At 38.6% G+C, this 17,742-nt stretch overlaps 1 protein-coding gene across 1 annotated transcript in view; it reads left to right on the forward strand.

The window, feature by feature from the left end:
- The window catches only part of Gpbp1l1 (GC-rich promoter binding protein 1 like 1), a 42,251-nt gene that overhangs the window by 11,478 nt on the left and 13,031 nt on the right, over positions 1 to 17,742 (forward strand). Inside the window, exons 2-6 of the mRNA XM_005371501.3 lie at positions 5,649 to 6,678; positions 7,508 to 7,620; positions 9,105 to 9,234; positions 9,773 to 10,059; positions 16,448 to 16,520. Of these exons, the coding sequence (XP_005371558.1) occupies positions 7,561 to 7,620; positions 9,105 to 9,234; positions 9,773 to 10,059; positions 16,448 to 16,520 (550 nt within the window). The 5' untranslated portion in view covers positions 5,649 to 6,678; positions 7,508 to 7,560. The remainder of the gene's footprint in view (positions 1 to 5,648; positions 6,679 to 7,507; positions 7,621 to 9,104; positions 9,235 to 9,772; positions 10,060 to 16,447; positions 16,521 to 17,742) is intronic.

A 17,742-nucleotide genomic window follows, 5' to 3' on the forward strand; every position in this document is an offset into this window, starting at 1 on the left:
AAATAAATAAAAATGAGAGAGGTGAGAAGAGTTGTAGAGGAAGTGCTATATTGTAGAGTTAAAACAGTTCAGTTAGCTGTTCAGCAGGTTAGTTTTGCTGAGACTTAAAAATATACCCCTTTTCAATTCTGTATAATGCACATCTTGTGAATTCTCTGCTTTGTAAATGATTTGTTATAGTCAGTTTCTATAGTGTACTAGAAAGTCTTCATGGAAGATTTACCAAATTACCAAATTTTATCTTTTACTCTTATACTTCAAGACTCTTTGTAAAGCCAGAATTAATAAGTTTGGCTAGAAAGCACTCTGTATTTTTAACTTTCTAATAGGCTGTTAAAAGAAAGGTCTTTATGGCAGGTAAACGTCAGCATTTATATAGCATACAATAGATAATTCATTTTATAGTTAAAGATTTTTTATGATTGAAATGCTTTTTTTTTTTTTTTCCCGAGGCAGAGTTTCTCTGTAGCTTTCTTTGGGCCTGTCCTGTAACTAGCTCTTGTAGACCAGGCTGGCCTCAAACTCAGAGATCCGCCTGCCTCTACCTCCCAAGTGCTGGGATTAAAGGCGTGTGCCACCAATGCCAGTTTAAAATGCTTCTAACAGAATAAAAATAGCATATCAAGCCTGAAGGCAAAATTAGGGAATTGTTTTGGGGGGTGGAGTTCGAGAGAGTTTCTCCGTGTAGCCCTTGCTGTCCTGGAACTCACTCAGTGAGGTTGGACTCAACTCACCTCTGCCTCCCAAAGGATGTTTTAAAGTATGAAGCATTGTGTTTCTAGATTGCATTTGGGAAAAATGGGTTTTATTTTCTTTTCTTTTTTTTTTTGTTTTTTTTTTTTTGTTTTTCGAGACAGGGTTTCTCTGTGGCTTTGGAGCCTGTCCTGGAACTAGCTCTTGTAGACCAGGCTGGTCTCGAACTCACAGAGATCCGCCTGCCTCTGCCTCCCAAGTGCTGGGATTAAAGGCGTGCGCCACCACCGCCCGGCTTATTTTCATTTTTAAAAGGTAATGATGGTTATTATATTATTATGGTTTCTGCTTTTTAAGACAGGAAGGGTCTCAGTCTGTAGCTCTGCCTATTCTAGAATTCACTGTGTAGACCAGGCTGGTCTGGAACTCAGATCTGCCTGCCTCTGCCTCCCAAGTGCCGGGATCTTTTTTAAAATTTAATTTCATTACTGCGTATGTGATTGTTGGAAGAGGTGGCACACATGCCATATTAATTATATGGAGGTGATGAAATAACTGGCGTTGGTGTGCTTTTTCTTCCTTTAAATGGGTTCACGGTATTAAACTCGGATCAATCATCAGGCTTATATATGTATTGTCCAACATCAAGTACCTTTATAGGCTGAATCATGTCATCAGCCCTTATATTGATTTTGAGTTAAGTTCTCATACTGTAACCCAGCTTGGCCCTACTTCTGAATGTTCTTGCTGTAATTGTACACATATACTACAAATGCGGATTATTTGAGGAACATTTGTTTAATATGTAGAGTTATGTTCATTAACAACACCCCCTAGCCTTGCGCTGGTGCTTTTTGGACGGGGCGGCGTTACACACACATAGTTTTGTATGTGCTAAGGCCAGAGCACAACTTTGGATGTTGTTCCTCAGGCACTAAGGAACCCTTCTCTTGTTTTGCTCTTCCTTCTCCCTTTGCCTTTCTCCCTTCTTCTTTTTTTTAAAGAAAAGAGTCTCTCACTAACCTGGAACTGGCCAAACAGGCTACTCTGGTAGGTCAGTTACCTCCCCAACACCCCATGAGGAGCAGAGGGTGTGCTTGCCTCTAGCAGCCCCAGTCCTAGGTTTATAAGGACATATTAGCATTAGTTTTTGTTGTTGTTACCATTTCATATATACTTATAGCTTCCCTAAGTTTCTAGTAGGTGACTGTCCCAAGGTAGGGTGGGACAATAGGATTAACTTCCTAAATTACTGCTTTTTATTAACTGCCTTATGTCTAAATTACTGTGTCTTATTTTGTATCTTCACTAATCTGCTAAACTCTAAGATCCTTTCCCTTTACACGCTCCTTCCCCACCTCTAGGCAAGGTAAGGCAGCATATGCTTTTAATCCCGGGACTAAATATAGACCCTATCTCAAAAAACAAAGATTCTCTACCTCTAAAATCTTATAAATGTAAGGATTTTACTTGTTTCCTGTGAGTTGTTGCTAAGTCTCTACCATATTCGTGTTTATTCTGCAGTGAGTGCCTGGTGAACTGAAATGTTCCAATTCTCTTCTGGAAAGAATATTTAAAACGGGGGGGGGGGCGCAAGAGAGATGGCTCAGCAATTAAGACTGTTCTACCAGGGACCTGGGTTCAGTTGCCAGCCCACACGTGGCAGCTAACAACTGCTTTACTCAAAGATCTGACACCCTCACACAGATACACATGCAAGCAAAATACCAATGCACATAAAATAAATAATTAAAAAAAGGAAACATGCAATACTGAATCCTGGTACATGAAAGGTGTACTGACCCAAATTTGTCAGGGGGAACTCAGTCAAGTCATTCAGCACCAACCACTAACAGTGACCCCTGTACTTTGCCCATACCACCTAATTTATTTGTATGTACATGCACATATGTGTGCAGTAGGGAGGGCCTCATTTCTGCCTGCCCATCCCCAAACTTCTGAATTGTTACTCCGAGGTTTCTAGAAACCCTGTTCATGGTTTCTATGTGAACTTGTAAAGACAGTATAGCCTAGAAAACTCTTAAAGTTTTCTTTCCTTGGGAGCTGGAGAGATGGCTCAGTGGTTAAGAGCATTGCCTGCTCTTCCAAAGGTCCTGAGTTCAATTCCCAGCAACCACATGGTTGCTCACAACCATCTGTAAAGAGGTCTGGCGCCCTCTTCTGGCCTTCAGGCATACACACAGACAGAATATTGTATACATAATAAATAAATAAATATTTTTTTTAAAAAAATTCTTTCCTTAAACACAGATCCATTATTTTCAGAACTCATCTTCATAATCTATCATTTCTGATCTTAATTTTAAAGGTAAAAATATAAAAGACCATATAAAGGTAAATAGAAAAGACCACAGAGATGTCTGAATTTTTCTTTCCCTTTCTCAGAGTTATTGAAGTCACTAAACATTCCCAGTGATGTTAAACTACCTGTGGACTCCCCATGAGCTGTCTTATTCAGAACCTGAAAATTATTTAGGGGAAAGTGATATCAAGCCAGAAAACAAATCCAACAGACTAACAAAAAGCCAGTTTTTTATTTTTCTTTCGCAGTGTTGTGTGGTCACAATATAAACTTGACTGTGGCCAGAAAATGGGACTTAGAAACTTAGGCATATCAACATTGTGGAAAGTGGCTTGAACTTAACAACAAGAACCTTTCACTATCTTGGCCTTTCTCATTTTCTTTCTTTCTTTCTTCCTTTCTTTTTTCGAGATCGGGTTTCTTTGTGTAACAGCCCTTGACTGAGTTGGCCTCGAACTCACAGAGTTCACCTGCATCTGCCTCCTGAGTGCTGGGATTAAAGGCGTGCGCCACCACTGCCTTACCTCATTCTCCTCTCTTCCAGGCCTGGAGATGGATTGGGGAGAGAGCCTACTCACCAGAGAAAGAGAGAGATGTAGACTTATAAATTATGAAAGCTTGGCCTGTAGCTTATGCTTGTCCCACTAGTCTTATAACTTATAACTTAAATTAACCCATTTATATTAATCTGCGTTTTGCCTTGTGGCTTTTTACCTCTCTTCCACCTTGCACCTCCTTTTCCCTCTTCATGTCCTCTGGCATCTCTGCCATGCCTAAATTCATCTCCTCTCTTCTCCCTTTCTGTCAAGAAGTCCTGCCTAACCTCTTTCTGACTAACTATTGGCCATTCAGCTCTTTATTGAACCAATCAGAAGGTGCCTTGGCTAAGACACATCTTCACAGTGTACAAAAAGATTATTCCACATTTCCTCCTTTTTCTCTAAATTAAAAAGAAAGGTTTTAACTCTTAACACAATAAAACTGTATACAATGAAACAATTATCAGGTATTGTCAAAATAAAAAGGGAAGGTTTTAACTTTGTGTAGACAGGTCTACACAAAGAAACCTTGTCTTGAAAAACCAAAACCCCCGGGGGGGCTGGAGAGATGGTTTTTTGAGAGGACCTGTCTGTCCTGGTACTCTGGACTGCCTCTTCTTCCTAAGTGTTTTAATTAAAAGCATGTGCTGCAGCTGCCACCACCTGGCTCAGTAATTGTTGTTTGTTTGCTTTTGAGATAGAGTAGGCGGATTTTCTTGTACCACCAGCCCCCAAATCATGATACAAAGCTTTATTATTAATTATGAAGGTTTGGCCTATAGTGTAGGCTTGTCTCAATTAGCTCTTATAACTTAAATTAAGCCATTTATAGTCTCGTGGCTTTTTACCTCTCTTCCATCTGCACCTCCTGTTTCTTTATCCTTTGGCATCTATCCCATGCCTAGATTCATCTCTTGTTCTCTCTGTCTGGAAATCCCACCTAACTTTTTCCTGCTTAGCTATTGGCCATTCAGCTCTTTATCAGAAGGAGCCCTGGCAAATATATCTTCACAGTGTACAAAAAGATTGTTCCACAGACAGACAAGGTTCTATTACATAACTCTACCTGGCCTGCACCTCACAGAGATCCATCTGCCTCCCAGGTGTTGATATTCATAGTGTACACCACCATGCCCAGCAATATAGTCATTTTTTTATCACAGTTCCACAAACTTTCAAGGAATATAGGTGAAGGGCATATATCTTTTACTTAAGCTTTGTATATACTTGTTTTTAATACTTAAATATTAGAAGCACACAAAGAGAATAAAGACTGAGTAAATGTTTTTATTCAGCACTCAGCCTGAGAAGCAGTGATTCACTACCTCTTGGACTTGGTATTTTGCATTCCATGAACTTAACGCAATAATGCCTAGGATCTGTCGGCCTACTAGAACTTCCCCAAAGATACCAAAGTTCTTCTGTCAAAGATGTTTATAGCCCCTGGAAGAACATTGGGAATTGGCAAAGAAATATTTGCAGTTACTTAGTACTTATTAATTTAGGTCAGAAGAGATTTTATTTGTCTCTAAATTGATAATTATCTAAAATATGTACAATGTAAATATATAAGGCAAGTAGTTTTTCTTAGTGAGCTACCTTTGAATAATACTTGATAATTAGATAGTGATGTGGTAGGTAGTATTTCTACACACTGTATATGCTTTTGACCAATTAGGTAAGTTGAAAATATAGATATGAGAAGAATCAGTAATTGGCATTTCTGAATTACCTTTGATGGCTTCTTGGAGAAATGGTTGTATTTTTTTTAAAAAAAAATCTATGTTAAGGAGATATAAAATCTTTAAAGGACTTAACAAAGATTAGGTGTGGTAGGACATGCCTGTAGTCTGGGTGCTTGGAAGACTGATACAGGAGGCTGCTGAGGTCAGGGGAGACCTAAGCAGCATAGAAATTCCTTGTCTCAACAACAAAAAGGCTTGTAGCCACATTTTAGGCCATGACAAATTAGTATCTAAGTTGAATTTAAGGATTTTACTGTTGAGATTATGTTTTGATATATTCACTTGCAGTGAGATGTGACTGGTTTTGCCTCTTCTAATTATGTGTTTTGTTTTGTTTCTCATTTATAGATTGGTAAACTCAAGTGGCCTTTTTAATGATTGAGTAATAATGGAGATGGACCCAAATTAAAAAGTGATTTCTTCAATAAAGCAATAGAAGATTCTTCGTATCACTTTTGGAAGCTCAGTTCAGTTTTTGGGAAGGAGCAAAACAAGTGAAATACAGAAAATTGATAAGAAGAAACGCCCATTTTGGAATTCTCTTTCTCCTTGACCTTTATCTTTTCTTATAATTTTGCTTTGAATTTATATATAGTAAAGACCAAAGAAGTAGGATACATATTTAGTAGCTTTATACCAAGAAATTTGCCTTGAAACAAGCTGCTATTCAGTGGCAGGAAAGATAAATCAAGTTTCTGTCTGATTCCTTTCGAAAATCAAATAAACAAAAACCCCACCAAACCAAGATTTCTTATATCTTTAGATTTTGAAGTCTAAGACAGATAAAAGAAAGAATATATCCGCACACTGTTTTAAGCAGATAAGATTTGTGTTTTAAAGGCTTTTGTTGTGGATATTGTGCCATTGGAATTGATTATTCAGAAGATCTCTTATACTGCTTTACTATTACATTTTTGATCTATCACCTTGATGACATTTCTTGCACACACTTGAGACCACCTGTCTTTCTAGTTATGTCCTTGTTATGAACAGTATTTGCACTCACTGTGCAAATGTCCAAGTTTTGCCCTTTTAAGCAACATCATAGTGCCATTACTCAGGGAAGTTGAATGAGGTGAACGTAGACATAGCTTTTCCCCCTTTCCCCCCTTTTTTAAATGTAACAAATAACTTTTTTATGTTCCCCTTCCCCCTTCCCCTTCCCCTTCCCCCTTTGGAAACGCGTCAGGAACTAGGTAGTTGAGGATGAGTAATTGAGAGGGTTAAGAGAGTGAGCCACACAGAGCTGGGCTTCTTTGTGCTTCATCACAAGGCGTGCTGCTGGCCAGGCTACTTAAGCACCCTTTTTACAAGAAAACCTCGTGGAAGATACAGCTGGCAACTTTGGAAACAGGACCACAGAGGTGACACTCTGAGGGTAAGTATCATCCATTTGTCTTTAGAGAAAATATAACATGGAGTATATGCCATGAGAAATATGTGTTATGTATGAAGTATTTAATTTTGGAGAATATTGGTGATTTGGGTACATCAGTGAATCTCTAAGTTGGTGTGTGAAGAAATGTCTGTCAGGTAAACGGAAAAGCGCTTGAGCTTCTGGAACAGTGGTTCTCAGTCTTCCTAATAGCCCTTTAATACAGTGCCCCCAACCATAACTTATTTTATTTGCTGCTTTATAACTAATTTTGGTTGTTAGGAATCATAATGTAAAATATCTCATAAGACAGATATCTGATATACAACCTTCATGAATGGTCCTCCCCCATAGGGGTTGCAACACACAGGTTGAGAACCAATGTTCTATAGGTATCTATTTGTTTGTTTGTTTTGGCAGGGGTTGGGTTTTTTTCATGGCAGGGTTTCTCTGTGTAGCAGTCTTGATTGTCCTGCAACCTGCTTTGTAGACCAATTGGCCTTGAACTCACAAAGATCCACCTGCCTCTGCCTCCCAAATGCTGGGATTAAAGGGGTACACCACCAGGCCCAGCTTCTACTGTAATTTTTTAAAAAAGGTATTAAAACTCAAGAACACACATTTGCTTCCTTCATATAACCCTTCATGTTTTCATCTCGTGTGTGTGTTTTCATAGTCATATAAAACACTGTTTTTCTTAGAATTCTTGAGATTTGGAATCTTGGAAGTAATCTGTAGATAAATTCAGGGGTTCGGTCTTCTAAAGGAAGATTGTAGATTAATCACAGACTCTATGTCATACATGAGTGATTTGTGTTGTCTCATTTTTTAGATCCTGGCCATGAGGTTGGATGCCTCATCTTGCTGAAAAGACACTGGACCTAAATGGCGCAGCATGACTTTGTTCCTGCTTGGCTAAATTTTTCAACGCCACAGTCAGCTAAGGTACTGTCTTCCATTCCTGCAGTAACTACCCAAATATACCAGTTCTTTTCATCCTGACTGGTTTGTGACTTCTGTTTCAGGTTCAGGCTGTATTGCTGTTCTTGTTTTATTTTGAAGGGACCTGGATTTGACACCCAAAACCCATACAGTGGCTCAACCATCCATAAGGGATCTCATTCCCTCTTCTAATCTTTTTGGGCACCTAATGTGCATGTGGTATACTTAGATACATACATTTGGGCAAGACACACTTGTAAAATCTAAAAAAAAAAAAAAAAAAAAAAAACCTTGAGTTTGAGTAATTATGCATTATTTGCGTTATTCACATCAATGTCTACCTTAAAGCCAGTACCTCTTTTTTCCAAATGTGTGTGTAAACATATGTGCAAGTGCCCTCAAAGGTCTTTGAAACATGGCTGAAGCAAGTCTGTGTTTAAAGGCTAAGAAATAGAATCTCTCCCTTACTGGTAGCAGGGCAAAACACCAAAAAGGGCCCTGTTTAAATATGGTGAAATGCTGGACGGTGAGTGCTTTGCTCATCTGCCTTTTCCTCACATTACATAGATAATGCCAACAACTCAAGGAGGCTCTTTCCAGCTCAGTTCTAACGCTCCTCTGGAAAACACTCTTAATTATATTCAAGATATGCTTTTTTTTAGACATCCCATATCCTAGTGAAGCTGACAATTTCAGTCCACCATCACTGTCACTTACAGGTGGAGGATATATAGGAAGCTAGGGAGAAAGCTCAGTCTCACAAGCATGGGATCCTCAGCACTCAATTTAAATTTAAAGCCTGGGCAGGATAGCAACCTCCAGTGATTCTAGTGTTAATCCCAGTACTAGGGAGATGGAAACAGGATCTCTTAGGCGAGTGTGACTGAGAGTCCTTGCCTTGGTAAATAAAGTAGGTGCTCTTGGAATAGGAATATTAAAGTTAATCTGTGATCTTTCAAAAGCTTCTTTCTTTTGTGTATACTCAAAGACTTAATCTGCTTGATTTTTTTTCCTCATGTATAAATAAAATGAAACTGATACTAAAGTTATAGAATTGCTATAAATATGAGGTAATGTTTAGAAATAAGTTTTTAAGACCATGCTAATACAGGAATGGTAGATCATGACTATAGTCCAGTACTCTAGAAGTTAAAGTAGGAGGATTGCCACAAGTCTGATGTAAACCTGGGCTACATAGTATATTCTAGGCCTCTGGAATTAGAGAATGAGGCCCTGACTCAAAAACAGAAATTGTAATAAACTGGTTATGATGGCTCACATCTATAATATTAGCTTTTGTTTATTTGTTTGCTTTTGAGTCAAGGTTTTTCTGTATAGCTGAGCTGAAACTCGTGGCAGTCACCTCACGGTCTTCTTGGTGTTGATACTGTACTACCACAACGGGTTTTTGTTTTTGAACACCTGATTTAGAACCCAATAAGATACTGAAAGAAACTAAGTCTTTGCCTCTCTATCTTTTATGTTAGTCATCTATAGCCACCTTTGACAAACACGGAGAGCACCTATCCCGTGGAGAAGGTAGATTTGGAGTAAGCCGTCGTCGACATAATTCTTCTGATGGCTTTTTTAACAATGGACCTCTACGTACTACAGGAGGTGAGTCATTTCCAGCTGTTGTGACCATATATTTAAACTACTGCTTAGAACCAGGCATGGTAATCCCTGGTAATCCAGACAATCAAGGGACAGAGGCAAGTGGATCTCTGTGATGTTGTAGGACGAGCAGTGGGCTGTGTTCCGCTGCCCGGCTAGCTTAACCCCCCGAAATAATCACACAGAAATTGGCCCATTAGCTCTAGCCTCTTATTGGCTAACTCTCACATCTTGATTATCTTGATTAACCCATTTCCATTAATGTGTATCGCCACTTGACTGTGGCTTACCAGCATGAGTCAAACCAGCGTCCGTCTTGGACAGGAGAATCATGGCATCTGCCTGACTCTGCTCTTTTTCCCAGCATCCAGCTCTGTCTTTCCCACCTACCTAAGTTTCTGCCCTATCAATAGGTATTTAAGAGGTTTCCTGAAGGCCTTTTGAAAGTAACTTTGACCAAAGCAGGAAGCATCTGGCCAAGTTATTTCTGAATTTATAAGAAACAAGACAACTAATACCTTACTTTTCCTTGCTATTTTAGATTCTTGGCACCAACCCTCTCTATTCCGCCATGATTCTGTGGACTCTGGTGTCTCTAAGGGAACATATGCTGGAAACACAGGGAATCCATCTGGTTGGCATGGCTCTTCCCGAGGTCATGATGGCATGAGCCAACGAAGTGGAGGTAGCACAGGAAACCATCGACACTGGAATGGTAGCTTCCACTCCCGGAAAGGCTGCACCTTTCAAGAAAAACCACCAACAGAGATTAGGGAAGAAAAAAAAGAGGATAAAATAGAAAAGTTGCAGTTCGAAGAAGAAGACTTTGTAAGTATGAAGCTTTTAATGCATAGTTAAAAACAAATAATGTCTTGTAAAAATATAGGACTCTATTTTCTCTTGTCAGGGTCTTACTTAGTAGACCAGGCTGACTTTAAACTCACAGAGATTCATCTGCCTCTGCCTCCAGAGTTCTGGGATTGAAGGTGTGCGTTGCTGCCATAACCACAGGACCCATTTGAATTTATTTCTGTTTATATCTGTTTATTATGTCTTTATCATAAATGTTTGTTTTTCTGTGAATTTTGTTCTTTATTTTGTAAAGTAATTATATTTTGGCTATTAATTATAGTCAGTGAAATTTGATGCTAAGATTATATGTTAATTTTATTCCATTTATTTGTTATAGATGTATAAATGCACATATGCCGTGCACATACATGTATTGAGGTCAGAGGACAGCTTGGAAGAGCTGGTTTTTCCACTGTGTAGATCCTGGGGATTGAACTAAGTCATTGGGCTTGATGACAGGCACCCTTAGCTACAGAGCCATATTGGTTAGTCACAAGAGCATTCTTTAAAATTGATATATTTTCATGTGATCCTATGATGTTTGTGTGTGGGCATGCATGCAATAGTACAAATTTATAGAGTTCTTCCATCTTCGCTTGAGATCTAGGGATTGAATTCAACAGCAGCCAAGTATCTTTACCCACTGAGTTTCCTTTCTGGTTCCCTTCTAAGAACTTTAAAAATAGATCTGATTTAAGCAAATATGTCCGGTATATTACCTTTTTAGCATATTATCACTGTCATCTTTATTCAATAAATTTACACCATTTTGAGTGGGTGGATGGGGATTAAAATACAAACCAGGCATAGTGACACAAGCCTCTGATCCCAACACCAGAAGGCAGAGGCAAGCAAATCTCTACGATTTAGAGGCCTGTCTGATCTACATAAAATCCCTAGTATTCTGTTTTAGAACAAAGCTTCTACTGAGAACAACTGTTGGCAATATAATTGCACACAGACTGAAATAATAGATGAAGTTTAGATAAAAGGTTAGAGGTAAAAAATCAAATAAATTAAAAAATAAAGAGTTAGAGGTAGGCATTAAAGAAACTAAAGCCAGATGTTGTGGTGCACACCTTTAATCCTAGCACTTAGGAGTCAGAAACAGTCGGATCTCTGAATTCAAGACCAGACTAGTCTACAGAATGAGTTCCTGGACAGCCAGGACTACACAGAAAGACCCTGTCTCAAAAAACCAGAAGAAAAAAAGAAAACTTGCTCTCACAGAAGATCTAGGTTTAGTACCTACATGGTGGCTCAAATTTATCCTAACCCCTAGTTCAGGAGATAATTGCCCTCTATGACTTTCTTGGACACAAGGTAACCATATATATGCAGGCAAAGTATTCATCTACTGGGCATGGTGATACACTCCTTTAATCCCAGCACTCAGGAGGCAGAGGAAGGCAGATCTCTGAGTTTAAGGCCAACCTGATCTACAGCATGCTTTCCAGGACAGCAGAGATCTACACAGAAACAACAGATAATTCAATGCCTTCTGGCTCGTTTACGCTGGTGGAAACATACACATAAGTAAATAAAATTTTTTTTTTTTTTTTTTTTTTTTGGATTTTTGAGACAGGGTTTCTCTGTAGCTTTTGGTTCCTGTCCTGGAACTAGCTCTTGTAGACCAGGCTGGCCTCAAACTCACAGAGATCCGCCTGCCTCTGCCTCCCGAGTGCTGGGATTAAAGGCGTGCGCCACCACCGCCCGGCGTAAAATAAATTTTTTAAGGCGAGAACTTAAAAAAAATTAATGATACTTTAAAAAATGGAAGATTTAACCCAGCAGTGGTGGTGCATGCCTTTAATCCCAGTACTTGGGAGGCAGAGGCAGGTGAGTTTGAGGACAGTCTGGTCTACAGAGTGAGTTCCAGGACAGAATCCAAAGATACACAGAGAAACCCTGCATGAAAAAAAGCAAAAACAACAACAACAAAAAAAATTAAAAATGGAGATTTCAGAAAACAACGTAAAATGAGAAAAACAAGAATGAATGCTAATTTTTTTTTCAGTAATTAGGAAAAAAGAATTTCTTTAATAATGATTAGACATGAAAATTTAGAGAAAGTAAAACAAGTTTGACAAAAGATTAAGGGCATATATAATAGGACACAATTTAGAAAATGAAGGCAAAATAATAGCTTAAATGCTGAAAAGTGTAATTTAAGGTTTTTTTGGAAATAGAATAAAATTTGAGGCTATAAATTGAAAAAAATTGGGCCATATTGTCAAGTACTGAAGTTACTAGGCATAAACAAAAAAGAAAAATACCTTCTATATATCTAAGATTTTGGTTTGTAAGAAGGAAAATCAGATACATTTAGATAATAGCCCTTTGTGCAACAGAGAAGTAAAATTAGTAAAGAAAATACTCAAGGAAAGAAAATAGGAGCCAACAGTTTTACACACTATTAAGTGTATTCTCTGTTAAATGGTCACAGGTCTGCATCAGTATTTAAGAAAGATATGCAGAGGAGACAGCTAGGGCTGAGGGTGGTATATAGTCAAGAGAAGGTCAGTTTAGCTTTCCATCAAGCCACAGAAGAGGCATAGTGGCACCCTCTGTGAAACCCCAGCTTGGTGATAGGTGAGGAAAACAGCTTCAGTGGTTGACTAGCCAGCTAGTGTAACTTAAACATAGGCGCCAGGTTAAATGAAAGAGACCCTGTTTGAGAGCAACAGAGAACCCAACATCAGCCTCTGACATTCAAACCTGTACACAAGGATGCATGCACACGTGTATTCCAAAGACAGAAACAAACCAAAGTCTAGGGATATTGTTTCTTAATTTCATGACAATATTACTAGAGAATAAGCTTCAGCAATTAGAAAGATGTCAACAAAAGACAAATGTTCACCGTGTGGTCAGTGTCTGTGGTTATGACTCAGTAATAGAGTTCATATTGTCATATGTGAGTGGTCTCTCCTGGTTCCAGCTGATTCCTGAATAGAATCAGGAACTGGTAGTACTTAGATTGAAGACAGAGTACTTTTCTAGCATGCACACACTGTCTTTGATAAATGTATATGTGTGTATGTCTATGAATTAACAGAATACAACATATAAAAACTATAGTTCCTAAAGTGGAGATACTGTATAATTAGTTTTGAGGAAAAAGTAAGAAAAACGTGTCTGAGCTTGGCAGTGGCTCATGCCTTTAATCCCAGTACTCGGGAGGCGGAGAGAAGCAGATCTCCATGAGTTTGAGGCCAGCTTGGCCTACAGAGTGAGTTCCAGGACAGGCTCCAAAGCTACAGAGAAACCCTGTCTCAGAAAAAAAGGAAGGAAGGAAGGAAAGAAGGAAGGAAGGGGAAGAAAAGAAAAAACATTTCTGAAAGTTCTAATGTTTTCTGTGAAATACTGGCATTGCTACTCAGAGACTATTGTATATATCATGCATAGTCTAAAGTAGGTGAGTATAATAAGATAGAGAGGCTCCTGCTGCAGGAGAATCGAAGCTTATCTGGCCTTCAGGTTTGAGCTGGAGAGATGGCTCCATAATTGAAAGCACTGGCAGCTACTGCTGAAGACTCGGTTCAGTTCCCAGCACTCACCGGGCAGCTCACATCCATCTGTGACTATAGTTCCAGGAGGTCTAACATACTTTTTTTGCTTCCACGGGCACCAGGCATGCATGTGGTACACGGACATACATGCAGACAAAAATACCCTTTAAAATAAACACAAAACCCAAACTTGAACCCAACTTTAACAGGATTGGAAATTTCAATAAATTATTAGTTATTTGTCTTTAAATTTGGTTGTTCCTATAAAAACAAATCAAATCCCCATTATCAGTGGACAACCTGGTACCTAGATTGTGGTCTTGAAATACATTTGTGAACAGTGTATTAAAAGATAAAATATTTTTTCATTCTACATATGAAAGAATTAAAGGCTACTTAGGGTCTGTCAAAAAGATTCATGGGCCAGTTTGCTGGGTCCATGGATAAAGTTTTCTGCCACCAAGCCTGACTACCTGAGTTCAATGCCTAGAACCTATGCCAAAGAAGAGAAGTGACTATCAAGTTGTTTTCTGAACTGCACATACACTGAGTGGCACATGTCCTTACATACATACAGAGACATTCACATACAAGATAAGAATGTAAAAAGGTGTTTGGAGAGAGGTGGCCTTAGCATTTAAGCTCTTGGAGACGACCTGAGTTCAGTTTCTAAAACCCACATCAAATGATTCACAATGACCCATAAGTTCAACTCCAGGAGAATCTAAGGCATCTGGCCAACACAGACACACAAGCATACATATAATAAAAATAAACTTAAAAAAAATCAAAACTAGACCTGGTGATGCACACCTTTAATCCCAACACTTAGGGCACAGAAACAGATGGATCTCTTCAGTTGAATGCTAGTCTGGTCTATAGAGTGAGTTCCAGGACAGCCAGGGCTACACAGAGAAACCCTGTCTCAGAAAAAAACAAAATACATACATAAATAAAAGAGCAAAGAGATTTTTACTAACCAGAAATGGGATGCTTATCTGAAATTATTTAAAGATAACAGTTTATATTACATCAAATATAGTTAGATCCATGAGTTCATAATTGTACTTCTTTCACCATAGGAACGATAATGTAAATTTTAACTTATAGAAAGTGTTTATAGATGCACACCTGGGAAGTAAGAGAAGAAATGATTCCTTAAGTTTAGCTAGTTATTTTTAGAAGGGAAGGATTTGAGTAGTGAGGTAAAACTTACTAAGTATTGCTGGTTTAGTCAGTAATGTATTTGTTAATGAGTGGTAGTTGAAAGAGCTTTTTGCCTATTTATTTTTGTGTGTCTGAGTGGTGTGCCAGGGCCAGCATGTGAAGTCAGAAGGCTGCTTATAGTCATTTCTTTCCATTGTGGGATATTGGGATTTTATACTTGGGTCATCTCATTTTTAAACTGCTTTAAAAAAAAAAAAAAAAAGCAATCAATGTCAGTCTCAAGGTAGTGACTCAAACCTCTAATCCCAGCACTTCAAAGGCAAAGGTAGGCAGATTTCAGAGTTCAAGCCTAGCCTGGTCTACAGAGTGAGTTCCAGTACAATCAGGGGTACACAGAGAAACCCTATCTCAAAAAAACCAAAAACAACAACAAAAGAAACAAACCAATCAATGTGCTAGATAGGTAGTTAAGGGTTTAAAAGTGCTTAGTGCTCTTGCAGAGGGCCCACGTTTGACTCTCAGCACCCACATTGGGTGGCTTCTGGTCCAAAGAACTTGGTGCCCTCTTCTGGCCTCAGGCACTGCACTCAGGTACAAGCACACACACACACAATTTAAGTTAAATAGATGTGATGAGATTACAGATACTGCATAAATAGGGACAGTATCTTAGAACTATAGATAGAATATAATTTAAGAACATAGGCCCAGGAGCTAGTGGTGTGACCCTGATTTAGAACAGTTTCTACTCTGGGCACCATTGTATTTAATCCCTTCTATCCTCTATAAAATTAGTTAAGTCCAAGCTAAACTTGGTTTGATGTATTTATTGAGCTTTCAGTTCTTGGAATCATACTGTCATCACCTGTAATTGAACTTCTCATTTCTTTGCTAAGGATTTATCCAGACCCTTTCAGTAGTCCTTGCCCAATGTGAATTTTTTATTATAAAGAACCTTTTATGATGCTTACTTGGTTATTAGTTTTATCTTTTTAATGATGAATGAACCTGTGAGGACTGGGGCTATTTTAATTGCCTTTGTATCCCTTATATAATCCTGGAATATAGTTTCTGATCTAGTGCAGTCTTATAACTTCAGTGAATACTACGCACACATTTCACTGACGATGTTACTCTCCTTGAATATGAGGAAAATACTAACATTCTCTGTGGCTTTCTATGCCTCCTTTTGCATATTTACTCTATTGAAAGATAGGGTGTGTGTGTGTGTGTGTGTGTGTGTGTGTGTGTGTGTGTGTGTGTGTTGTAAGAAATCCCATGACAAGCCAGGCAGTGGTGGCGCACGTCTTTGAACCCAGCATTCGGGAGACAGAGGCGTGAGGATCTCTGTGAGTTCAAGGCCAGCCTGGTCTACAGAGCAAGTTCTAGGACAGGCTTCAAAGCTACAGAGAAACCGTCTCATCAAAACTTTAAAAAAAAAAAAAATCCTATGACAAAGGAAACACAAGCTAAAAATACCATAGTGTCTATTGATTTTAGATTTTAACGTAATTTACATTTTTAAAATGCTTTTAAATTTGTTGGTTCTGATAATTTGTAACTTTTTGGTAGCTGTATTTATTAGTTGTACACCCATTTAGTGATGGCTACTTTGTGAAAAATTCCAAAGTGATGAGTTTTGTGTATCTGTCAATCATTAATACCCCCCTCCTTTTTTATTGTAGCCTTCTTTGAATCCAGAAGCTGGCAAACAGAATCAGCCATGCAGACCTTTTGGGACCCCTTCTGGAGTATGGGGTAGGTAGATTTTGCTATTTTAAAAAACTGTTTGATTTTTTTTTTTTTTTTACAGATTTATTTATTGTGTATATAGTGTTCTGTCCACATGCATGTCTTGTAAGCCACCATGTGGTTGCTGGGGATTGAACTCAGGACTTATGGAAGAACAGCCATTGTTCTTAACCTCTGGGCCATCTTTCTTCTAATCCTGAAATTCTTAGATTACTGAGTAGAGGGGGAAAAATAATATTTTAGTTTGTTTGTTCTTAAGTTAGTTTTTGTTTCTCATCTTCTTGCCTAGGTAGCTAACAACACCTGTTAGCTCTTCACGAAGCATCCACAAAGATAGAGAATAGTCTGTCTCTGTAAAACCATCCAGGCGTAGTAATTGTAGTGGAGATAGAATAGACCATTGGAACCTTGCTGGGTCCTGATTAAGACTTGGGTTTTTGTTGGTGGTTTTAACTTGAATTATTTGTTTTTGTTTTTTTCATTTTTTTTTAAGTAACTTTTTTTTTAACTTTATGTGCATTGGTGTGAAGGTGTCAGATCCCAGGGAACTGGAGTTACAGAGTTAGGAGCTGCCATGTATTTACTGTGAATTGAACCTGGGTCCTCTGGAAGAGCAGCCAGTGCTCTTATACTGAGACATCTCTAGCCCTAAAGATTTGTTTATTTTTAGAAGAGAGGGGTGTGCCCGTGTGTCTGCGTATGTATTTAGGATCTCTGAGTTTGGAGACAGCTTGGGCTCCATAGTGAGTTTCCAGGCTAGCCAAAGCTACATAGTGAGACTATTAAAAACAAATTAAGGGACTGGAGAGATGGTTTGGTTCAGTTTTTAAGAGTACTGGCAGCTCTTCTAGAGGACCAGGGTTTGATTCCCAGCACCTACATGGCAGCTCGAAGTCATCTGTAACTCCAGGATATCTGATATCCTCCTCTGACCTTCACGGGTACTAGGTATGCTTAAAGTATGCAGACAAAATACTCATGCACATTAAGTAAACAAATTTTTTAAATTTTGAAAAATTTTATTATTTTTTCCTAAGGGACATGAACATATGCGGGCATGTACAAAAGCAAGACTTGGTCAACTTTGGGTGGTGGGCTTCACGAGCCATCTACCTTGTTTTAGAAACACTGTCTCATTGGCCTAGTATGCTAGGCTGGCAGGCCAGAGAATCCCAAGGATTCACCTATCTCTCCCCTCCAATGATAAGTTTACAAGAATATGGATCTG

The sequence above is a fragment of the Microtus ochrogaster genome, unplaced genomic scaffold, assembly GCF_000317375.1.
Source record: "Microtus ochrogaster isolate Prairie Vole_2 unplaced genomic scaffold, MicOch1.0 UNK110, whole genome shotgun sequence".
Classification (NCBI taxonomy): Eukaryota; Metazoa; Chordata; class Mammalia; order Rodentia; family Cricetidae; genus Microtus; species Microtus ochrogaster.